This window comes from Somniosus microcephalus, chromosome 12 (assembly GCF_052327205.1).
Source record: "Somniosus microcephalus isolate GS21.2 chromosome 12, FLI_Smic_1.0, whole genome shotgun sequence".
Lineage (NCBI taxonomy): Eukaryota > Metazoa > Chordata > Chondrichthyes > Squaliformes > Somniosidae > Somniosus > Somniosus microcephalus.
The window spans coordinates 764,053-789,633 of record NC_140998.1 but is presented as its reverse complement, the minus strand read 5'-3'; the positions used below and the strand labels follow the sequence as shown (position 1 = coordinate 789,633).

Sequence of the window (25,581 nt, the reverse complement as noted above, 5' to 3'; positions counted from 1 at the left end):
TTCTGGTCCTGCCCCATCTCTGCGCTGCCGTTCTACTGGGGTTGGATTTCCAGTGCCACCTTAAGAGTGTCACATTAGCGTACGACGGACCCCTCCCCCCACTCACAGTCTGCAGCCAGCAGTTTTTAAATCTCCCGCCGCGCACCATTTGCAGCCTCTCCACCCTTAAAGTCCCCCCCCCCCTCGTTCGCTAACCTCACCCGCGACTGTAAGCCCATCGCTACCAAAAGCAGGCGTTACAGTGCCGGGGATAGGAGCTTCATTAAATCCGAGGTAGCGAGACTCCTGAAGGAAGGGATTATTGAGAGTAGCACCAGCCCATGGCGAGCACAAGTGGTGGTGAAGACTGGCGGAAAACAGCGCCTAGTTATTGACTACAGCCAGACGATCAATCGTTACACCCAGTTGGATGCATACCCACTCCCCCGCATATCTGACGTGGTCAATCAGATAGCACAATATCGGGTGTTCTCGATGATTGATCTGAAGTCGGCATACCACCAGCTCCCCATCAGGGCTGAGGACCGCCAGTACACAGCTTTTGAAGCTGACGGTCGTCTCTACCACTTCCTCAGAGTTCACTTCGGCGTCACCAACGGGGTTTCAGTCTTCCAACGGGAGATGGACCGGATGGGTGACCAGAACGCGTTCCAGGCCACTTTCCCCTATCTAGACAACATCACCATCTGCGGCCACGACCAGCAGGACCATGATGTTAATCTAGAGAAATTCCTCCGTACGGCCCAGCGGCTGAATCTAACATACAACAAGGACAAATGTATGTTTTGTACCACGCGCCTTGCCATTCTTGGCTGTGTAGTGGAGAACGGAGTCATCGGCCCCGACCCCGACAGGATGCGCCCCCTTATGGAGCTCCCCTTCCCCCACTGCCAAAAAGCACTGAAGAGATGCCTAGGGTTTTTCTCGTACTATGCTCAGTGGGTGCCCAACTATGCGGACAAAGCCAGACCCCTCATCAAGTCCGCCTCCTTCCCTCTGACAGCAGAGGCAGGTGCAGCCTTCACTCTCATAAAAAGAGATATTGCGAAGGCCACAATGCACGCAGTGGATGAGTCCATCCCTTTCCAAGTGGAGAGCGACGCATCCGACTTTGCCCTAGCTGCAACCCTTAACCAGGCGGGGAGACCCGTGGCCTTTTTCTCAAGGACCCTCCAGGGCCCCGAGATTCGACACTCCTCTGTCGAAAAGGAGGCCCAGGCCATTGTGGAAGCGGTGCGACATTGGAGGCATTACCTGGCCGGAAAACGATTTACCCTGCTCACTGACCAGCGTTCAGTAGCTTTTATGTTTAATAATAAGCAGAGGGGCAAAATCAAGAATGACAAGATCTTGAAGTGGAGAATCGAACTCTCCACCTACAATTACGATATCTTGTACTGGCCCGGGAAACTCAATGAGCCCCCAGATGCCCTATCACGTGATACATGCGCCAACGCGCAGGTTGATAGACTGAAGACCCTCCACAATGACCTCTGCCACCCAGGGATCACCAGGTTTTTTCACCATCAAATCCCGTAACCTGCCCTACTCCATCGAGGAGGTCAGGACCATGACCAGGAACTGCCAAATCTGTGCCGAGTGCAAACCGCATTTTTATAGGCCAGACAGAGCAAGCCTGATCAAAGCCACGCGCCCCTTTGAGCGGCTGAGCGGCAATTTTAAAGGGCCCCTCCCCTCCTCCGACCGCAATGTGTACTTCCTCAATATAATTGACGAGTACTCCCGTTTCCCGTTTGCCATCCCTTGCTCAGACATGACCAGTACCATGGTCATTAAATGTCTGAATGACCTCTTCGCCTTGTTCGGTTTCCCTAGCTATATTCATAGCGACAGGGGCTCATCCTTTATGAGCGACGAACTTCGCCAGTACCTGCTCACGAGAGGTATTGCTACAAGTAGGACCACCAGCTACAACCCCCGGGGGAATGGCCAGGTGGAACGAGAGAATGCGACGGTCTGGAGGGCAGTCCTTTTAAACTTGAAATCTAAGGGCCTTCCGACCTCTCGCTGGCAGGAGGTCCTCCCTGCGGCGCTCCATTCCATTCGGTCACTGCTTTGTACAGCCACCAATGCCACCCCTCACGAGAGAATGTTCTCCTTCCCCAGGAAGTCCACATCGGGGATCTCGTTACCGACATGGCTGACTTCTCCAGGACCTGTCCTACTGCAGGAGCACGTGAGGTCCCATAAGACGGACCCCCTGGTCGAGAGGGTGAGCCTCCTCCACGCCAACCCTCAGTACGCTTACGTGGTGTACCCGGACGGGCGGGAGGACACAGTCTCCATACGAGACCTCGCACCTTCGGGTGCTCCCGAAACACTTCCTTCGCCACCCACCACTACCCACGCCTACCCCCAGGTTGCTTACGTAGCGTACCCGGACGGGCGGGAGGACACAGTCTCCACACGAGACCTCGCACCTTCGGGTGCCCCTGAGACACCACCATCGCCACCCACCACTACCCACACCCCGACCCCTGTAGATGGCATGCGGCAGCCCCAGGACCCGCCATTGACTACACAACCTCTCAACGAGACGCCAGGTTCGGCGTTGGATGCTGCACCATCACCGCCGCTGCTACGACGATCAGGATGGCATACAAGGCCACCTGATAGACTTAATTACACGAACTTTTAGTACACTTCACCCCGCCGGACTCAATTTTAAACAAGGGGTGAATGTGGTAAACCACTGTTGTTATTGTTGTTGTAGTTGTTCTTGTTGCACACTGTTGTGTCTATGCATGCCTCAGCTGACTCCGCCCCTGGCTCTACCCACATGCCCGGGTATAAAGGTGACTGCTCTGCAGCCCCCTGCCCTTTTGGATACCAGGCTACCACGAGAGGCATGCTCTGTTCTTTGCTAATAAAAGCCTATTAATTAACTCTGTCTTTTATGAGGAATTGATAGTGTATCAACTTTAGAAAAGTGACCTTTCTTACTGCAATGATTGCAGATTGCATTACGAGCAGGGCAAAATTTCCTATAATGGAATGCACCTCCACAGAAGAAACACTTTTTAGATTGCCAAGATGCCGCTAGAGCAGGGTCGTCATCAGTGAGGGCTTCCGCCTGAGGCTTAGCGGGGGAGTCACAAAGTGGTAGCAGCAGTCCGTGCCTATGGTAAAAAATAGGCATCTGAATTTTTTTGAGCTAAGTCCAGAGAATATGCCTGGTTATAGGCAGCTTGTAACCCAAGGGTTTTATTCTCCAGCAGATGCTGGCGTATGAGGGGAGAAGCAATTCCGTTAATAAAAGAGTCACGAATTAATTCCTCCCGGTACTGCTCAGCTGAGACAGCTTTAGGGTTACAATCTTTGCTGAGCCTGCGAAGCTCTTGAAGGAATTCGTCAAGTGATACCCCGGGTTGTTGTCGAGTTGTGGCCAGTAGGTGCCAAGCAAAAATTGTGTTTGGGGCCTTAACATATAGTTGCTGTACTGTTTGGATAGCGGAGTCATAGTCTACACAGTCTTCGATATAGTCAAACACATGAGTGGGTACATAATTGGCAAGCATTCGTAACTTATTAGGAACATTCTCGCCACACTCCTCGAGGAAGTTGCTGAAGGTACGATACCAGTGTTTCCATACCTTAGCAGCTGTAAGTGAATTCGGGTCCAGGTCGAGGCGGGAGGGTCTGAGTAGTGTCTCCATGATAGATTAGTTACTACGTCCGAGTTCCCTTCTGCAATTTGAATCGTAGCTGTCTGTTCCCAAATCACTCAGAGCGTGGAGCGGGTTGCAGTTGATTAAATTGACGTAAGAAAACTACTGGGCCCTTGGTCTGAGTATTAAACCAGGCTTTAATCAACTGTTTTTCAACATGGAGATCTAGTTGTGTCCTTCACTAGTTTCAGTTAAAGAATGTCCTGAGCAAGCTGGGCCCATGCCCGAGTAATTATTCTCTCCCTGGACAGCGCCACCAGCAGGCCGCCCAGTATTCACAATATATATTAATGATCTAGACGAGGGAACTAGATGTAATATCTCCAAGTTTGCAGATGACACAAAGCTGGGTGGGCGTGTGTGCTGTGAGGAGGATGCCGAGAAACTCCAGGATGATTTGGACAGGTTGGGTGATTGGGCAGATGTATGGCAGATGCAATATAACGTGGATAAATGCGAGGTTATCCACTTTGGTGGCAAAAACAGGAAGGCAGATTATTATCTGAACAGCAATAGATTGGGAGAAGTGGAAGTGCATCGAGACCTGGGTGTCCTTGTGCACCAGTCGCTGAAGGTAAGCATGCAGGTGCAGCAGGCGGTTAAGAAGGCAAATGGCATGTTGGCCTTCACAGCAAGAGGGTTCGAGTACAGGAGCAAGGATGTCTTGCTGCAGTTGTACAGGGCCTTGGGGAGACCACACCTTCAGTATTGTGTGCAGTTTTGGTCGCCTTATCTGAGGAAGGATGTTCTTGCCATGGAGGGAGTGCAGCGAAGATTCACCAGACTGATACCTGGGATGGCAGGAATGGCGTATGAGGAGAGATTGGGTCGATTGGGCTTATACTCGCTGGAGTTTAGAAGAATGAGAGGGGATCTCATTGAAACTTATAAAATTCTAACAGGACTAGACAGACTAGATGCAGGAAGGATGTTCTCGATGGCCGGGGAGTCCAGAACCAGGGGTCACAGTCTAAGGATAAGGGGTAAGCCATTTAGGACAGAGATGAGGAGGAATTTCTTCACCCAGAGAGTGGTGAACCTGTGGAATTCTCTACCACAGAAGGCAGTTGAGGCCAATTCATTAAATATATTCAAGAAGGAGTTAGATATATTTCTTAAGGCTAAAGGATATGGGGAGAAGGCAGGGACAGGGTACTGAATTTGGATGATCAGCCATGATCTCATTGAATGGCAGAGCAGGCTCGAGGGGCCGAACGGCCTACTCCTGCTCCTATCTTCTATGTTTCTATGTTACCTTATTGAATGCCTTCTGGAAATCCAAATACACCACATCTACTGGTTCCTCTTTATCCACCCTGTTTGTTACATCCTCAAAGAACTCTAGCAAATTTGTCAAACACGATTTCCCTTTCATAAAACCATGTTGACTCTGCTTGATTGTCTGATGATTTTCTAAATGTCCTGCTATTACCTCCTTAATAATGGATTCCAGCATTTTCCCAGTGACCAATGTTAGGCTCACTGCGCTAAATCTAACTGAATTATGATCACTAACACCAATATGTTCTCCTACTGATGCCCTTTCCACCTGCCCAGCTTTATTCCCTAAAACTAGGCCCAGAACAGCCCCCTCTCTTGTTGAGCTTGCTAGGTACTGGCTAAAAAAAAGTTCTCCTGAATGCATTTTAAGAATTCTGCTCCCTCTATACCTTTCACACGAATTTTATCCCAGTTAATATTAGGGAAGTTGAAATCCCCTACTATTACTGCCCTATTTTTGCACATCTCAGAAATTTGTCTACGTATTTGCTCTTTTATCCCCCTCTGACTGTTTGGGGGTCTATAGTACACTCCCAGCAGTGTGATTGCCCCTTTTCTGCTTTTCGGTTCAACCCATATGGCCTCATTGGATGATTCTTCTAAGATATCATCCCTCCTCACTGCTGTAATTGTTTCTTTAATCAATATTAATTAATACCAGGCTGGGGATCGGGGTCGGCGTGTGTGTGTACCAGGCTGGGCGATCGGGGAGGCGTACCAGACTGGGGGATTGGGGGGGGGGGGGGTGACCAGGCTGTGGGGGGTTGGTGGGGGGTTATCAGGCTGTGGAGGGGGGGTGTCCAGGCTGTGGGGAGTTGGGGGTGTGGGGGTGACCAGGCTGTGTGGGGGGGGGGTCCAGGCTGTGGGGGGGGGGGGTCCAGGCTGTGGGGGGGGGTGATCAGGCTGGTGGGGGGGGGGTGACCAGGCTGTGTGGGGGGGGGGTGACCAGGCTGTGGGGGGTTGGGGGGGGGGGTGATCAGGCTGTGGGGGGTTGGGGGGGGCGTGACCAGGCTGTGGGGGGTTGGGGGGGGGGGGTGACCAGGCTTTGGCGGGGGGGTGACCAGGCTGTGGGGGGGTGGGTAACCAGGCGGGGGGATCAATGTATTTTCTATATTTAAACAAGAAGTAATGGAAGCAGTTTTTGCTGCCAGCCCCAGGAGCTTGGTTGCCTCCCAGTTACTGGGGGTAAGGGACCTATGTGCGAGGCTAGGGAGAGCAAGTAGTCTTCGTGGCCCATGTGCCACTGCTGTCAGTAAACAAAGGTCCGAAGATTGAAGGAGTGCAGACAGAGTGATTATGGTGGAGTTTTGAGATACAAAAGGGGCTTTTACAGTAGTGTGGGGTATTCCAGACCTCCAGATCTGCAGTCACGTTCGTGTAAGAGCAACAGAGTGTAAGAGCAACAAAATGATCTGTTGATTTTTATTAATGTCTGAGAAATTGGTTCAACACTGACTGTTTAATGTGATAATTGAGAATGTTACAGGGATTAAACACAGTGACCGTTGGTTTTTTCCATGGGACAGGAGATCTTGGCGGAGGAGCCTGAAGGGAGAATCCGGCTGCAGATGGCGCTGGTAAAGGCGGAGTCACTCCTGCAGGACAGCAATGATGAGAATAGGCGTGAGATCCACGCGGCACTGAAACAGATGAAAAGCCTGTGGGAGGACACGCAGATCCACATGGTCCACTGCCACAGGTAGCGGCTCCTCAGATTTCAGGGAAATCTTTTCATTGCCCATTGCTCAGGTTCACAATCTAAGTTTATGTGCAGGATATCCCTGCTCCCAGCACGACTCCTCCACAACCGGAGAACGAGGTGTCACTGACCAACCCGAGGTGTATAGCATCAAGCAGCCCACTTGTTGGTTTTTACAAAATCCGTGTTGGAAGCGGAGCGGGCGCGGGGGACGCGGAGCAGACACGGGGCGCGGGGGGCGCGGGGGACGCGGAGCGGACACGGGGCGCGGGGGACGCGGAGGGGACGCGGAGCGGACACGGGGCGCGGGGACGCGGAGCGGGCACGGGGGGGCGCGGGGGACGCGGCGCGGGGGACGCGGAGCGGGCGCGGGGGACGCGGAGCGGACACGGGACGCGGAGCGGACACGGGGCGCGGGGGACGCGGAGCGGACACGGGGCGCGGGGGAGGCGGACACGGGGCGCGGGGGACGCGGAGCGGACACGGGGCGCGGGGGACGCGGAGGGGGCGCGGGGGACGCGGAGCGGGCGCGGGGGACGCGCGGGGGACGCGGAGCGGGCGCGGGGGACGCGGGGCGCGGGGGACGCGGGGCGCGGGGGACGCGGAGCGGACACGGGGCGCGGGGGACGCGGAGCGGACACGGGGCGCGGCGGGCGCGGGGGACGCGGAGCGGACACGGGGCGCGGGGGACGCGGAGCGGGCGCGGGGGACGCGGAGCGGGCGCGGGGGACGCGGAGCGGGCGCGGGGGACGCGGAGCGGACACGGGGCGCGGGGGACGCAGGCGCGGGGGACGCGGAGCGGCCACGGGGCGCGGGGGACGCGGAGCGGACACGGGGCGCGGGGGACGCGGAGCGGACGCGGGGTGGGCGCGGATGCGGGGCGGACGCGGGGGGCGCGCAGCTGACACGGGACGCGGAGCGTCCGTGCGGTGGACGCGGTGTGTGACTGATTAATGGTGATTTTATTTGTCTTTTCGCAGTCGGATTGAGTGGGTTTTGCTGCACTGGTCTGAGTATTTGAAGGCGAGGGAGGAGTATTTTTTTTGGCTGATCAAGATAAAGCAGAAGCTGGAGCCTGATCTTGAATCACAGCTGGGCTTAAAGGAGAAGAAGTTCCAGTTAAACCATCACAGAATGCTGCTCACTAACATCTTCAACCAGGCAGCTCTGCTAAAACGACTCATCCAGGAATCAGGGTCCTTGTTCGCGAAGACTGAAGATCAGACGCTCAATGAGGAAGCACAGCAAAAATTAAAAACTGATCACGAAGAGCTTGAGATAAAATCACAGGTTGGTCACACTTCTTCCCTCTTCTTTTGTGCCTGTCGCTCTGCCCTGCCTGTCGCTCTGCCCTGCCTGTCGCTCTGCCCTGCCTGTCGCTCTGCCCTGCCTGTCGCTCTGCCCTGCCTGTCGCTCTGCCCTGCCTGTCGCTCTGCCCTGCCTGTCGCTCTGCCCTGCCTGTCGCTCTGCCCTGCCTGTCGCTCTGCCCTGCCTGTCGCTCTGCCCTGCCTGTCGCTCTGCCCTGCCTGTCGCTCTGCCCTGGCTGTCGCTCTGCCCTGCCTGTCGCTCTGCCCTGGCTGTCGCTCTGCCCTGGCTGTCGCTCTGCCCTGGCTGTCGCTCTGCCCTGGCTGTCGCTCTGCCCTGGCTGTCGCTCTGCCCTGGCTGTCGCTCTGCCCTGGCTGTCGCTCTGCCCTGGCTGTCGCTCTGCCTGGCTGTCGCTCTGCCCTGGCTGTCGCTCTGCCCTGGCTGTCGCTCTGCCCTGCCTGTCGCTCTGCCCTGCCTGTCGCTCTGCCCTGCCTGTCGCTCTGCCCTGGCTGTCGCTCTGCCCTGGCTGTCGCTCTGCCCTGGCTGTCGCTCTGCCCTGGCTGTCGCTCTGCCCTGGCTGTCGCTCTGCCTGGCTGTCGCTCTGCCCTGGCTGTCGCTCTGCCTGCCTGTCGCTCTGCCTGCCTGTCGCTCTGCCTGCCTGTCGCTCTGCCCTGCCTGTCGCTCTGCCCTGGCTGTCGCTCTGCCCTGGCTGTCGCTCTGCCTGGCTGTCGCTCTGCTCTGGCTGTCATAAGAACATAAGAACTAGGAGCAGGAGTCGGCCATACGGCCCCTCAGGCCTGCTCCGCCATTCAATAGGATCATGGCTGATCTGAATCTAGACTCACGTCCACGTCCCTGACCGGGAAATTAATGGTGGGAAATATGGAGATGGCAAAAACACTGAATGAATATTTTATATCACTCTTTACAGTAGAAGACACTAAGAATATCCCAACACTGGATAAACAGGGGGCTATGGGGGGGGAGGAGCTAAACACGATCAAAATCACTAAGGAAGTGGTACTCGGTAAAATAATGGGACTCAAGGCGGATAAATCACCTGGACCTGATGGCTAACATCCTAGGGTCTTGAGGGAAGTGGCGGTAGGGATTGTGGATGCATTGGTAATAATTTTCCAAAACTCCCTGGACTCAGCAAAGGTCCTGGCAGACTGGAAAACTGCTAATGTAACACCCTTATTTAAAAAGGGCAGTAGACAGAAGGCTGGAAACTATAGACCGGTTAGCCTAACATCTGTGGTAGGTAAAATGTTGGAGTTCATTTTTAAGGAGACAGTAACAGGACATTTGGATAATCATAATTTAATAGGACAAAGTCAGCATGGTTTTATGAAGGGGAAGTCATGTTTGACAAATTTGCTGGAGTTCTTTGAGGAAGTAACATACAGGGTGGATAAAGGGGAACCAGTGGACGTAGTGTATTTAGACTTCCAAAAGGCATTTGACAAGGTGCCACACAAAAGATTATTGCTTGAGATAAAAAAAATCACGGGATTGGGGGTAATATTCTGGCATGGATAGAGGATTGGCTCTCTAACAGAAAGCAGAGAGTTGGGATAAATGGTTCATTCTCAGACTGGCAATCAGTAACCAGTGGTGTTCCACAGGGGTCAGCGCTGGGTCCCCAACTCTTTACAATCTATATTAACGATTTGGAGGAGGGGACCGAGTGTAACATATCAAAGTTTGCAGATGATACTAAGATGGGAGGGAAAGTAGTGAGTGAGGAGGACATAAAAAACCTGCAAGGGGACATAGATAGGCAAAGTAAGTGGGCAGAGATTTGGCAGATGGAATACAATACTGGAAAGTGTGAGGTTATGCACTTTGGCAGGAAAAATCGTAGAGCAAGTTATTATCTTAATGGCAAGAAACTGGAAAGTACTGAAGTACAAAGGGATCTGGGGGTCCTGGTGCACGAAACTCAAAAGGTTAGTATGCAGGTGCAGCAAGTGATTAAGAAGGCCAATGGAATGTTGGCTTTCATTGCTAGGGGGATAGAATATAAAAATAGGGAGGTATTGCTTCAGTTGTACAAGGTATTGGTGAGACCGCACCTGGAATACTGCATACAGTTTTGGTGTCCATACTTAAGAAAAGACATACTTGCTCTCGAGTCAGTACAAAGAAGGTTCACTCGGTTAATCCCGGGGATGAGGGGATGGACGTATGAGGAGAGGTTGAGTAGATTGGGACTCTACTCATTGGAGTTCAGAAGAATGAGAGGCGATCTTATTGAAACATATAAGATTGTGAAGGGGTCGGATCGGGTGGATGCGGGGAGGATGTTCCCGATGATGGGTGAAACTAGAACTAGGGGGCATAAGAACATAAGGCATAGTCTTAGAATAAGGGGCTGCTCTTTCAAAACTGAGATGAGGAGGAACTACTTCACTCAGAGGGTGGTAGGTCCATGGAATATGCTGCCCCAAAAAGCTGTAGAAGCTACATCATTACATAAATTTAAAACAGAAATAGACAGTTTCCTAGAAGTAAAGGGAATTAAGGGTTATGGGGAGCGGGCAGGAATTTGGACATGAGTCTAGGTTCGGATCGGACATGGCCCTGTGGGTAGCGGAGCAGGCCCAGGGGCCGTGTAGCCTGATCCTGCTCCTATTTCGTGTGTCTAATTCTGTTAGATTCAGGAGATGGTTCTGTGATAGTAGATTGGCGGTTAGGATCAGATCAGCCATGATCTTATTGAATGGCGGAGCAGGCTCGAGGGGCCGATTGGCCTACTCCTGCTCCTATTTCTTATGTTCTTATGTTCCTCTCCCTGTAACCCCTAATTCCCTTATCTGCTAGGAAAATGTCTATCTCCATTTTAAATTTATTTAATGTTGCAGCTTCCACAGCTCTCTGGGGTAGCAAATTCCATAGATTTACTACCCTCTGAGTGAAGAAGTTTCTCCTCATCTCAGTTTTGAAAGGGCAGCCCCTTATTCTAAGATTATGCCCCCTAGTTCTAGTCTCACCCATCAGTGGAAACATCCTCACCGCATACACCCGATCAATCCCCCTCACAATCTTATATGTTTCGATAAGATCGCCTCTCATTCTTCTGAACTCCAATGAGTAGAGTCCCAACCTACTCAACCTTTCCTCATACATCAACCCCCTCATCTCTGGAATCAACCGAGTGAACCTTCTCTGAACCGCCTCGAGAGCAAGTATATCTTTTTTTAAATATGGAAACCAAAACTGCATGCAGTATTCCAGGTGTGGCCTCACCAATACCCTGTATAACTGCAGCAAGACTTCCCTGTTTTTATACTCCATCCCCCTTGCAATAAAAGCCAAGACTCCATTGGCCTTCCTGATCACCTGCTGCACCTGCATACTAACTTTTTGTGTTTCATGCACCAGGACCCCCAGATCCCTTTGTACTGTAGCACTTTGCAGTTTCTCTCCATTTAGATAATAATTTGCTCTTTGATTTTTTCTGCCAAAGTGCATAACCTCACACTTTCCAACATTATATTGCATCTGCCAAATCTCTGCCCACTCACTTAGCCTGTCTATGTCCTTTTGCAGGTTTTTTATGTCCTCCTCACTCACTGCTTTCCCTCCCATCTTTATATCGTCGGCAAACTTGGATACATTGCACTCAGTCCCTTCCTCCAAATCGTTAATATAGATTGTAAAGAGTTGGGGTCCCAGCACTGACCCCTGCGGAACACCACTAGTTACTGATTTCCAGCCCGAGAACGAACTATTTATCCCAACTGTTTGTTTTCTGTTAGATAGCCAATCTTCCACCCATGCCAGTATATTACCCCCAATCCCGTGATTTTTTATCTTGATCGGTAATCTTTTGTGTGGAACCTTGTCAAATGCCTTTTGGAAGTCCAAATACACTACATCCACTGGTTCCCCTTTATCCACCCTGTATGTTACATCCTCAAAGAATTCGAGCAAATTTGTCAAACATGACTTCCCCTTCGTAAAACCACGCTGACTCTGTCCTATTAAATTATGTTTATCCAAATGCTCTGTTCCTGTTTCCTTAATAATGGACTCCAACATTTTGCCAACCACAGATGTTAGGCTAACTGGTCTATAGTTTCCAGCTTTTTGTCTACTTCCCTTCTTAAATAAGGGTGTTACATTAGCAGTTTTCCAATCTGCCGGGACCTTTCCTGAGTTCAGGGAGTTCTGGAAAATGATCACCAATGCATCCACAATCCCTACCGCCACTTCTCTCAAGACCCTAGGATGTAGGCCATCAGGTCCGGGGGATTTATCCGCCTTAAGTCCCATTATTTTACTGAGTACCATCTCCATAGTGATTTCAATCGTGTTTAGCTCCTCCCCAGCCCCCCCCCCCCCCCATTGCCCCCTGTTTGTCCAGTGTTGGGATATTTTTAGTGTCCTCTACTGTAAAGACTGATACAAAATATTTGTTTAGCGTCTTTGCCATCTCCATGTTCCCCACCACTCGTTTCCCGGTCCCATCCTCTAAGGGACCAATGTTCACTTTAGCCACCCTTTTTCTTTTTATATAGCTGTAGAAACTCTTGCTATCTGTTTTTATATTTTTTGCTAGTTTACTTTCATAATCTATCTTCCCTTTCTTAATTAATCTTTTAGTTATTGTTTGCTGGCTTTTAAATGCTTCCCAATCTTCTATCCTCCCACTAGATTTGGCTAATTTATATGCCCTTGTTTTCAGTCGAATACTATCCTTTATTACTTTACTAAGCCACGGATGGCTGTCTTTTCTTTTACTCCCCTTTTTCCTCAGTGGAATATATTTATCTTGAAAGATGTGAAATATCTCCTTGAATTTAGACCACTGCTCTTGTACCGTCTTACACTTTAATCTGTTTTCCCAGTCCACTTTAGTCAATTCTACTCTCATACCTTCATAGTCTCCTTTATTTAAGCTTAGTACGCTGGTTTGAGATCCAACTCTCTCACCCTCAAACTGAATTTGGAATTCAACCATATTATGGTCACTCATTCCAAGGGGATCCTTTACTAGGACATTTTTTATTAATCCTGTCTCATTACACAGGACCAGATCTAAGATTGCCTGCCCCCTGGTTGGTTCAGTTACATACTGCTCAAGGAACTCTTCCTCAAGGCTGCCATGCCCAATTTGATTAGTCCAGTCAATATGAAAGTTAAAATCCCCCATGATTATAGCTGTTCCCTTATTACAAGCCCCAACTATTTCCTGATTTATACTCCGACCAACAGAGTTGCAACTGTTAGGAGGCCTATAGAGTATGCCCACTAGTGACTTTTTCCCCTTATTATTCCTTATCTCCACCCAAACCGTTTCACTATCCTGATCCTTTGACTCAATATCATTTCTGACTATTGCAGTGATTCCATCCTTGATTAACATAGCCACCCCACCTCCCTTTCCTTCCTGTCTGTCCTTCCTAATTGTCAAATACCCTTGTATGTTTAGTTGCCTGGCTGTCCCTCTGGCCCCTCTTCCGCCTCTGCCCCCTCTTCCGCCTCTCTCTCGCTCTGCCTCCCCCCCCCCCCCCGCTCCCTTGCTCTGGCCAAATGGCCTGTTTCTGTGCTGTAAATTTCTATGTGCAGCTGCATGCCAAGAATTATAGAATAGTAATTTACGGTACTAAAGGAGGCCGTTCAGCCCATCATGACCGCGCCTGCCGATAAAGAGCTATCCAGCCTAATCCCACTTTCCAGCTCTTGGTCCGTAGCCTTGTAGATTACGGCACTTCACATTTAAAAAGTACTTGGATATGCACTTGATGAGGGCTCCTGCCTCTACCACCCTTTCAGGCAGTGAGTTCCAGACCCCCACCACCCTCTGGGTGAAAAAAATTCTCCTCCACTCCCCTCTAAACCTTCTACCAATTACTTCAAATCTATGGCCCCTGGTTATTGATCTCTCTGCTAGAGGAAATAGGTCCTTCCTATCCACTCTATCTAGGCCCCTCATAATTTTATACGCCAATCACTTTAGGAAGTTATGCTAAACCCTGGGTCCCGCGAAAGGTGGTAGGCACCCGAGTCCCGCGGGAGGGGGGTAGGCGCCCGGGTCCCGTGGGAGGGGGGTAGGCGCCCGAGTCCCGCGGGAGGGGGGTAGGCGCCCGGGTCCCGTGGGAGGGGGGTAGGCGCCTGGGTCCCGCAGGAGAGGGGTCGGCGCCCGGGTCCCGCGAGAGGGGGGTAGGCGCCCACGTCCCTCGGGAGGGGGTAGGCGCCCGCGTCCCGCGGGAGGGGGTAGGCGCCCGGGTCCCTCGGGAGGGGGTAGGCGCCCGGGTCCCGCAGGAGGGGGGTAGGCGCCCGGGTCCCGCGGGAGTGGGGTAGGCGCCCGGGTCCCGCGGGAGGGGGTAGGCGCCCGGGTCCCGCGGGAGGGGGTAGGCGCCCGGGTCCCGCGGGAGTGGGGTAGGCGCCCGGGTCCCGCAGGAGGGGGGTAGGCGCCCGGGTCCCGCGGGAGTGGGGTAGGCGCCCGGGTCCCGCGGGAGGGGGTAGGCGCCCGGGTCCCGCGGGAGTGGGGTAGGCGCCCGGGTCCCGCGGGAGTGGGGTAGGCGCCCGGGTCCCGCGGGAGAGGGGTCGGCGCCCGGGTCACGCGGGAGGGGGTAGGCGCCCGGGTCCCTCGGGAGTGGGGTCGGCACCCGGGTCCCGCGGGAGGGGGGTAGGCGCCCGGGTCCCGCGAGAGGGGGGTAGGCGCCCGGGTCCCGCGGGAGAGGGGTCGGCGCCCGGGTCCCGCGGGAGAGGGGTCGGCGCCCGGGTCCCGCGGGAGAGGGGTCGGCGCCCGGGTCCCGCGGGAGGGGGGTAGGCGCCCGGGTCCCGCGGGAGGGGGGTCGGCGCCCGGGTCCCGCGAGAGGGGGGTCGGCGCCCGGGTCCCGCGGGAGTGGGGTAGGCGCCCGGGTCCCGCGGGAGGGGGGTCGGCGCCCGGGTCCCGCGAGAGGGGGGTCGGCGCCCGGGTCCCGCGGGAGAGGGGTCGGCGCCCGGGTCCCGCGGGAGAGGGGTCGGCGCCCGGGTCCCTCGGGAGGGGGGTAGGCGCCCGGGTCCCGCGGGAGGGGGGTCGGCGCCCGGGTCCCGCGGGAGGGGGGTCGGCGCCCGGGTCCCGCGGGAGAGGGGTCGGCGCCCGGGTCCCGCGGGAGAGGGGTCGGCGCCCGGGTCCCGCGGGAGAGGGGTAGGCGCCCGGGTCCCGCGAGAGGGGGGGTCGGCGCCTGGGTCCCGCGAGAGGGGGGTCGGCGCCCGGGTCCCGTGAGAGCAGGGTAGCAGGAAAAGGAATAAAGTGACAAAGAATCAAATCCTGCTCGATTTCTGAGATTTCAGATCTGGATTTCCTGTTTCAGGAAAAGGTGACTGTTTTGGAAGCAATTGTACAAGAGCATCAGCAATACACAGACAATCGGGAGAAATTCCAAAACTGGCTGCACTCCATGAAGGAAAAATATAACATTTGCCACACACGCAAGGACAGTGAGGATCACGTGAAGGGGACGCTCAGAGAGCTGAGGGTAAATGATGCTTTCAAATCCGTAATCATTTGTATCTTTTAAACAGATTACCATCAAACAAGGATAAATACTCGAGATTCTCTGCAGTGCATCAGAATTTGACCTTTCTCCCCAGACCCTGGATTGAACTCTAGCCCGAGTAGAGTTTTTTAACTGCAAGATGTCAATCCAGTACAAAATGGGTGAGGTCAACAGTACAAAGACCCTCCGTGCAGCCCAACAATACATATTGGCAATTGTTCTCGGAGATGAACAGGGTACGGACAGGATCAGGCCCTGTGACTGTAAATGCTGCTGACACTCCTTGCCTGGGCACACACGAGGAATGAGCACTTGGGTGAGGTACCGCAGGCACCCTCTGCCTCTAGAACTGTTGCTGTCGACAGTCGGCCCTTCACGGCTCAACAACAGGAAATCTGGGTCTTTTTTAAGAAAAAACCTCAAGGAAAATGAAGTGGTGCAGTAGAGGACCGCCACTGAATTGAGAATTCTTTAACTTCCCTTAGGATGTGTATGACATTGGCAAGACAGCATTTACTGCCCATCTCTGGTTGCCCTGAGGGAAAAAGGAAAAGGAAGAGGCTATTCAGCCCCTCAAATCTGTTACAGAGGAACAGGAGGAGGCTGTTCAGCCCTTTGAGCCTAAAGTTTGATGGGGCAGTGTGGAGGGAGCTTTATTCTGTATCTAACCCGTGCTGTACCTGCCCTGGGAGTGTTTGATGGGACAGTGTAGAGGGAGCTTTACTCTGTATCTAACCCGTGCTGTACCTGCCCTGGGAGTGTTTGATGGGACAGTGTAGAGGGAGCTTTACTCTGTATCTAACCCGTGCTGTACCTGCCCTGGGTGTGTTTGCTGGGACAGTGTAGAGGGAGCTTTACTCTGTATCTAACCCTGTGCTGTACCTGCCCTGGGAGTGTTTGATGGGACAGTGTAGAGGGAGCTTTACTCTGTATCTAACCCGTGCTGTACCCGCCCTGGGAGTGTTTGATGGGACAGTGTAGAGGGAGCTTTACTCTGTATCTAACCCGTGCTGTACCCGCCCTGGGAGTGTTTGATGGGACAGTGTAGAGGGAGCTTTACTCTGTATCTAACCCGTGCTGTACCTGCCCTGGGAGTGTTTGATGGGACAGTGTAGAGGGAGCTTTACTCTCCATCTAACCCGTGCTGCACCTGCCCCTGGGAGTGTTTACTGGGACAGTGTAGTGGATGCAGAGGTCAATGATGGCTCAAGTGACTTCCAAGGCCCACTTGTGCTGACTTGTGACCATGCCCATGACAAGCCACCTGGTCGCCTGTTCTTTTGACTATTGACAGTGGGCACGATTTGTGAGGAGGGAGGGGCAGTGTGTGGGGAGGGGGCGGTTTGCGGAGGACATAAGATAAGAACATAAGGAACAGGATTTGGGCCATTTGGCCCTTTGAGACTGCTCCGCCATTCAATGAGATCGTGACTGATCTTCAACCCAACTCTACTTTCCTGCCCTCTCCCCATATCCCTTGGTTCTCCTAGAGTCCCAAAATCTATCGCTCTCTGTCTTGAATATACTCAACGACTGAGCCTCCACAGCTCTCTGGGGTAGAGACCACACCGTGAGTATTGTGCACAGATTTGGTCTCCTTACCTAAGGAAGAACATGCATGAAGGTTCACCAGACTGATTCCTGGGATGGGGGCATTGTCCTATGAGGAAAGATTGAGTAGACTAGGCCTATATTCCCTAGAGTTTAGAAGAATGAGAGGCGATCTCTTGAAACATATAAAATTCGAAGGGGCTTGACAGGGTAGATGCTGAGAGGCTGTTTCCCCTGGCTGGAGAGTCGAGGATTTGGGGTCACGTCTTAGAATAAAGGGTCGGCCATTTAGGACTGAGATGAGAAGAACTTTCTTCACGCAAAGGGTTGTGAATCTTTGAAATTCTCTACCATCTGCCATGTTCTTGCCCACTCACTTAACTTCTCTATATCCCTTTGCAGCCTCTTTGCGTTCTCCTCACAACTTACTTTCCCACCTAGCTTTGTATCGTCAGCAAAATTGGATACATGACACTCGATCCCCTCACCTCAGTCATTGATATAGATTGTAAATAGCTGAGGCCCCAACAGTGATCCTTGCAGCACCCCACTAGTTACAGCCTGCCAACCTGAAAATGACCCATTTATTTCTACACTCTGTTTTCTGTCTGTTAACCAATAATCAATCCATGCTACTATATTACCCCTAATACCTTGAGCCTTAATCTTGTGTAATACCCTCTTGTGCGTCGCCTTATTGAATACTTCTTGAATATCCAAATGCATTACATCCACTGGGTTCCCCCTTACCTACTCTGCTAGTTACAGCCTCAAAAACCTCTTAACAGATTTGTCAAACACGATTTCCCTTTCAGAAAACCATGTTGACTCTGCCTAATCATATTATGATTTTCTAAGTGCCCTGTTAACACTTCCTTAATAATGGATTCCAGCATTTTCCTAATGACGACCTGGCCTGTAGTTCCCTGTTTCTCTCTCCCTCCTTTCTTGAATAGCGGGGTTACATGTGCTACCTTCCAAGCCGCGGGGACCATTCCAGAATCTAGGGAATTTTGGAAGATCAAAACCAATGCATCCACTATCCACCAGTGAGAAAGAGAAACTCTCAAAGAAGGATGAACCATCCGTGGCTAACTAAGGAAGTAAGGGATGTTATCAAATTGAAAACAAAGGCATACAATGTTGCAAAGAATAGTGGAAGGCCAGAGGATTGGAAAATTTTTAAAAACCAGCGAAGGATGACTAAAAAAATGATAAAGAGAGAGAAGATAGCTTATGAGAGTAAGCTAGCAAGAAGTATAAAAACAGACAGTAAGAGCTTCTACAGGTATATAAAAAGGAAGAGTATGGCTAGCAGATGCGTCTGGGGAATGAATGGGCCAGAAATTAGGTTCGGGGGCTTGCCGCGCGTGCAAGCCCCCGATGTGCACTTACCCGGCGCGCTGACATTTCAATCCTGGCCCGCATTGCATTTCCTGTCACTGGCCCGCTTCAGGTCCTGCCGCGCTGTGCGTGCGTGACCCAGCGGCGTACTTAGTGCAATGAGCCGGCTGGGATCACGTGAGCACTGGGCAACCAATGGGAGGTTGCAAAAGTTCATTCATGAGTTTGATAGGAAGAACTGTCAAACTCATGAAAACTCCTGGCCCCAAAACACTACTTAAACTTGAAAGAAAATTTAAAAAAACATCGCACTACTTAAATAAACTATAAATAACTGTAAAAAACTATTTTAAACAATAATTTTAAATTTTGAAATAAATTATTATGTAAAAAATCGGGGCTAAAAATACACTTACCTTACTGTAAAGTCTTCAAAAAAAATGAACCTGTGGAAAAAATTTCTAATTTTACTTAATAGACCACTTACCTGTTAAAAGTAAGTACTTACGGCTGATTTTTCCACGCGTAAAAACCGGAGTCTTTTCCCCACGGGCAACTCTAATAAAAAAAGGGAAGTTCAGCGCGCACGCGCTGCCTGATACGTCGTACGCGTTCCGCCTCTTAACCCCTTGGGTCAGAGGAGAGGAAATGCCAGTTTTCCCCACATGCACTGTGCATGCTGAAAACCGGCAATTCCTCCGGGCCCACGCGTGAGTACCCCGTCCGTACTCGCGTTGGGACAGGAATTACTGGCCCAATAATGGGAAACGGAAATGGCAGAGACTTTGAACAAATATTTTATATCAGTCTTCACAGTAGAAGACACTAAAAACATCCCAATAATGGATAATCAAGGGCTATTGGGGTGGGGGGGGGTGGGAACTTAAAACAATCACTATCACTAGAGAGAAAGTACTAGGCAAACTAACGGGACTAAAGGTGGACAAGTCCCCTGGACCCGATGGCCTGCATCCTAGGGTCTTAAAAGAGGTGGCTGCAGAGATAGTGGATGCATTGGTTATAATCTACCAAAATTCCCTGCATTCTGGAGAGGTCCCAGCAGACTGGAAAACTGCAAATGTAACGCCCCTATTTTATAAAGGAGGGAGACAGAAAGCAGGCAACTGTCGACCAGTTAGCCTAACATCTGTCATTGGGAAAATGCTGGAGTCCATCATTAAGGAAGTGGTAGCAGGATATTTAACAACTCACAATATAGTCAAGCAGAGTCAGCATGGTTTTATGAAAGGGAAATCATGTTTGACAAATTTGCTGGAATTCTTTGAGGATGTAACGAGCAGGGTGGATAAAGGTGAGCCAGTAGATGTCATGTATTTGGATTTCCAGAAGGCATTCAATAAGGTGCCACATAAAAGGTTACTGCACAAGATAAGAGCTCACGGGGTTGGGGGTAATGTATTAGCATGGATAGAGGATTGGCTAACTAACAGAAAACAGAGTCGGGATAAATGGGTAATTTTCAGGTTGGCAAACTGTAACTAGTGGGGTGCCGCAGGGATCAGTGCTGGGGCCTCAACTATTTACAATCTATATTAATGACTTGGATGAAGGGACCGAGTGTTATGTAGCCAAATTTTCTGATGATACAAAGATAGATAGGAAAGCAAATTGTGTGGAGGATGCAAAGAATCTCCAAAGGGATATAGACAGGCTAAGTGAGTGGGCAAAAATCTGGCAGATGGAGTATAATGTGGGAAAATGCGAGGTTATCCACTTTGGTAGGAAAAATAAAAAAGCAAATTATTATTTAAGTGGGAGAAATTACAAAATGCTGAGGTACAGCGGGATCTGGGGGTCTGTGGTGATTATTCTTTATGTTTAGTAAGAAGTATTGTGATTGGTTGTTTGTTTCCTGCCTTGGGATATATGTTGTAATCTCATTGGTAGTTGATGTCATGTGATTTGTGGTGGCCATCTTAAATTCAGTTCTTTCCAGCCTTTAGTTGGGACTGGGTGTTGAAGATGTGCTGCAGGATTTTTAAGTTAATAAAGCCTAGATTAGAAAGGCAAATCTATTCTTTATTTCAATTTATTAACTTTATGTCAGAATGGAGCGATATCTTCAACCAGAACGATTCAATGCTGACCCTAATTCTGCAGGAGTGGATGATAAATGGAAACACTGGTATTGTACATTTTAAAACTTTTTGGACGTGTTGGATCAAGAGTCTCTAAATAAGCTGAATATGCTGATCAACTACATTGCTCCGGATGTGTATAAGTATATTTTGGACTGTAAAACTTATGAAGTGGCTATTTATACATTGGAAAAGATTTTTGTTAAACCAAAGAATGAGGTATTTGCACGTCACCTTCTATCTGCCCGTAGGCAGCAGGTGGGAGAATCTTTGGATACTTATTTACAAGCACTTCGGTGCCTTAGTGTTAACTGTAATTATAAGGCCGTGACGGCTGAAGAATATAAGGAAGAATCGGTACGGGATGCTTTTATTAATGGATTACTGTCTAGATCAATTCGTCAGCGGTTGTTAGAAAATAAGACTTTGGATCTTAAGAGTGCTTTTGAGCAAGCTTCTACATTGGATGTGGCTCAGAGAAGTTCGGATTCTTATGCTCTTTTTAATCGGCCTGTGACTGTGGTTTCGGCAGTTCCGGATGAAAAGGAATTATGTGGACTTAATAGGAGTGGTTTACTAGATTCTGAAACAGTTTCTACTTCAGCGGCTGTTGCCTCTAGGATTCAGAAGTGTTATTTTTGTGGGAACGTCCGGCACCCTCGTCTGAAGTGTCCTGCTTGGGAGGCTGTGTGTAGTAAATGCGGCAAGAGAGGTCATTACGCACGTGTGTGTAAATCATCAGGTTCAATTACCTCCTCTGTGACTATTCAGCCTTTAGATAGGGCGTTTATTGCATCAATTTCTGCTGCATTTGCTCATGGCCTAAACAAAGCTATAGTTACGGCCCAAGTTAATGGGTTGGAAGTGAAGGCCCTTATAGATACGGGCAGTACCGAGAGTTTTATAAGTCTTCAGTTTGCAAAGGAGAAGCATTTGAAAATTTCGCCTGTTTCCTATCAGGTGTGTATGGCTCAGACGACTCTCACTTCACAAGTAGCTGGTTGTTGCCTTGTGAAATTGATTCTTCTAGGTAATACGTATACTGATATACGCCTATCTGTTTTGCCTAATCTCTGTGCGGATATTTTGATTGGTCATGATGTGCTTCAGTTACACGAGTCTCTCAATCTTTCATTTGGAGGGACTAAGCCACCTTTATCTATTTGTGGATTAACCTCTTCATCCATTTCTCCATTATCACTTTTTTCCAATTTGATGCCGGATTGTAAGCCAATTGCTACCAAGTCAAGAAGGTATAGCAGTCAGGATAGAGAATTTATTAATTCTGAAGTTCAACGTCTCTTATTGGAAGGAATCATTGAACCTAGTTGTTCGCCTTGGCGGGCACAGGTAGTTGTCACGACTAACGAGAGACATAAGAAACGAATGGTGATAGACTATTCCCAAACTATTAATAGGTATACTCAGTTAGATGCGTACCCTTTGCCTAAGATTGATGAGCTTATCAATAAAGTATCTCAGTATAAGGTTTTTAGCACTATTGATTTAAAGAGTGCTTATCATCACATTCCTATTGTTAAGAAGGATCAACCATATACGGCCTTTGAGGCTGGTGGAAAGCTGTATCAGTTTTGCCGAATACCATTTGGTGTTACTAATGGTGTTGCTTGTTTTCAACGGGCAATGGATGCTTTTATAAGTGATAACTCTCTCTCTGACACCTTTTCATATTTAGATGACATCACGGTGTGCGGCAAATCAAGGGTGGAGCATGATTCTAATTTAGAAAGATTCCTTCAAGCTGCGGAAAAAGTTAGTTTAACTTTCAATAAAGAGAAGTGTACCTTTTCGACCACTGAGGTAAATCTACTGGGGTATATTATCTCGGGAAACAAGATTAAACCAGACCCAGAACGTCTGCGACCATTGATTGATTTACCCTGTCCTACTAATTCTAAGGCTTTGCAACGAGTTGTTGGACTGTTTTCTTACTATTCTAATTGGATTGCAAATTTTTCACACAAGATCCGGCCTCTTATTCGGGTTACGACATATCCTCTATCATGGGAGGCCAGGACGTGTTTTGATAATTTTAAAAAGGATATCCTTGGAGCAGTTGTGCATTCTATTGATGAGCAGGTTCCTTTTGTGATTGAGACGGACGCTTCTGATTTTACAATTGGGGCTACTCTGAACCAAAATGGAAGACCTGTGGCCTTTTTCTCACGTACCTTGAACAATAGTGAAAAAAGGCATTCTTCAATAGAGAAAGAGGCGTATGCAATAGTAGAACACTGCGTAAATGGAGACATTATTTATCGGGGCGACATTTTACGTTGGTAACTGATCAAAAGTCTGTGTCCTTTATGTTTGATGTCAGACATTTTGGAAAGATTAAGAATGATAAAATAATGAGGTGGAGGATTGAGTTGGCATGTTACCATTTTGATATAGTTTATCGTCCGGGGAAGGATAATGTTGCTGCTGATGCGCTGTTGAGGGCTTATTGTTCTGTGATTCACGGAGATACGCTTATTAATCTTCACAATGCCTTATGCCATCCTGGGGTTACGAGGATGATACACTTCGTACGCAGTAAGAATTTGCCCTTTTCAGTTGAAGACGTCAAGCGGATGACTTCATCATGTTCTATCTGTGCTCGGTGTAAACCGAATTTCTTTAAGCCTCAACGAGCTCATCTTATTAAGGCTACTTCTCCTTTTGAACGTTTGAGCGTCGATTTTAAGGGGCCTCTTCCTTCAACTACTCAAAACCGATATATATTTACTGTTGTGGATGAGTTTTCAAGGTTCCCTTTTGCTTTTCCTTGCGCAGATGTATCAGCTGCTACAGTTATCAAATGTCTGACTCAACTTTTTGTCATCTTTGAGATGCCTGCGTACATCCATTCGGATCAGGGAAGTTCTTTTATGTCTTCCCAGTTGAAGGAATACCTTCAGAGTCGGGGAATTTCTACTAGCAGAACTACCCCATATAATCCCCAGGATAATGGACAGTGCGAACGATACAATGGGGTGATCTGGAAGGCAGTTATGTTGGCTTTGACATCCCGGAACCTTAAGAATACACAGTGGGAAATGGTACTGCCTGATGCCCTGCATTCCATTAGATCATTGCTTTCAATGGCTGCTAATGTGACCCCCCATGAAAGGCTCTTTAACTATCCGCGGAGATCTACTACGGGATATTCGGTACCTTCATGGCTTACTATGCAGGGACCTGTGCTGCTTCGACGCCATGTTAGATTGTCAAAATATGATCCTTTAGTGGAGGAGGTGGAGCTGTTGGAGGCAAATTCCCAATATGCTCATATTCGATTCCAAGATGGGAAAGAAAGTACCGTTTCAATTAAAGACTTGGCTCCTTGTGGTGGCCAGCCCTCTTCTGAGGATATTAACAATAGTCATGATTCAGATAACGTGGATGCTGTTACAGATACTACGAATATTTCCAATCCGACTGCAGATAATTATACTTCTATTAGTCAGCCCTCGATGGATGTTCATGACCGTCCCAGTTTACCTTCTGATGGGATTTCTAATCCGGAAACCGTTGAAGATCGGGATATGGATAGCCTTCCTGCAGAAGATACTTCTGTGTCTCCTGGTGTGGGAGGGCAAGGAATTTCACCAAGGTTAAGAAGGTCGACACGAACAAGATATCCGGTCGACCGATTGAAAATGGACTTTTAAATTGATAGTAATGTTTTAAAATTGTTGAAATATATTATATTGTTTTAGTTGAGAGATATTTAATACTTATGTGCAAGGTTACTATTTGTTGTTGCTCACTTAGTATTGTGTCATGTTGAATAGTTTTATTTTGTCTGTGCATAGTTTTAGTTGTAAATAATTAATTATAAATTGGAATGGTTATTTAGGTTGGAGTATATTTTAAAAGGAGGGGTGAATGTGGTGATTATTCTTTATGTTTCGTAAGAAATATTGTGATTGGTTGTTTGTTTCCTGCCTTGGGATATATGTTGTAATCTCATTGGTAGTTGATGTCATGTGATTTGTGGTGGCCATCTTAAATTCAGTTCTTTCCAGCCTTTAGTTGGGACTGGGTGTTGAAGATGTGCTACAGGATTTTTAAGTTAATAAAGCCTAGATTAGAAAGGCAAATCTATTCTTTATTTCAGGGTCCTTGTACATGAATCACAATGTTAGCATGCAGGTACAGCTAGTAATTAGGAAGACAAATGGAATGTTGGCCTTTATTGCAAAGGGAATGGAGTATAAAAGTAGGGAAGTCCTGCTACAACTGTACAGGGCGCTGGTGAGACCACACCTGGAGTATTGCGTACAGTTTTGGTTTCCTTATTTAACGAAGGATATAGTTGCATTGGAGGCAGTTCAGAGAAGGTTCTTGAGGTTGATTCCGGAGATGAAGGGGTTGTCTTATGAAGAAAGGTTGAGCAGGTTGGGCCTATACTCATTGGAGTTTAGAAGAATGAGAGGGGATCTTATTGAAACATATAAGATTCTGAAGGGGCTTGACAGGGTAGATGCAGAGAAGATGTTTCCCCTCGTGGAGGAATCTAGAACTAGGGGGCATAATTTCAGAATAAGGGAGCACCCTTTTAAAACGGAAATGAGGAGGAATTTCTTCTCTGAGGGTCGTGAATCTTTGGAATTCTCTTCCCCAGAGAGCTGTGGAGGCTGGGTCATTAAATAATATTTAAGGTGGAGATTTTTGAATGGTAAGTGAGTCAAGGGCTATGGGGAGCGGGCAGGGAAGTGGAGTTGAGGCCAAAATCAGATCAGCCATGATCTTATTGAATGGCGGAGCAGGCTCGAGGGGCCAAATTGACCTATTCCCGCTCCTGCGCCTTATGTTCTTATCTCTGTAGCCACCTCTTTTAGAACCCTAGGATGTAGGCCATTAGGTCCAGGGGATTTGTTGGCTTTTAGTCCCATTAGTTTCTCCAGTACTATTTCTTTACTAAAATTAGTTTCTTTCCTCATTCTCACTGGACTCTTGGTTCCCCACTATTACTGGAATATTTTTTGTGTCTTCTTCCATGAAGACAGATACAAAGTATTTGTTTAATTTCTCTGCCATTTCCTTATTCCCCATTATAATTTCTACTGTCTCAGCCTGTAAGGGACCCACGTTTACTTTCGCGAATCTCT

General features: G+C 49.3%; 1 protein-coding gene across 4 annotated transcripts in view; it reads left to right on the top strand.

Annotated features, from left to right (window-relative positions):
- The window catches only part of syne3 (spectrin repeat containing, nuclear envelope family member 3), a 156,751-nt gene that overhangs the window by 13,069 nt on the left and 118,101 nt on the right, over positions 1-25,581 (top strand). For 3 of the 4 annotated variants that reach the window (XM_086002505.1, XM_086002506.1, XM_086002504.1), the window contains exons 3-5: positions 6,497-6,669; positions 7,650-7,959; positions 15,285-15,449. In XM_086002505.1, the coding sequence (XP_085858631.1) occupies positions 6,497-6,669; positions 7,650-7,959; positions 15,285-15,449 (648 nt within the window). The remainder of the gene's footprint in view (positions 1-6,496; positions 6,670-7,649; positions 7,960-15,284; positions 15,450-25,581) is intronic. The other variant, XM_086002507.1, reaches the window with a different exon arrangement.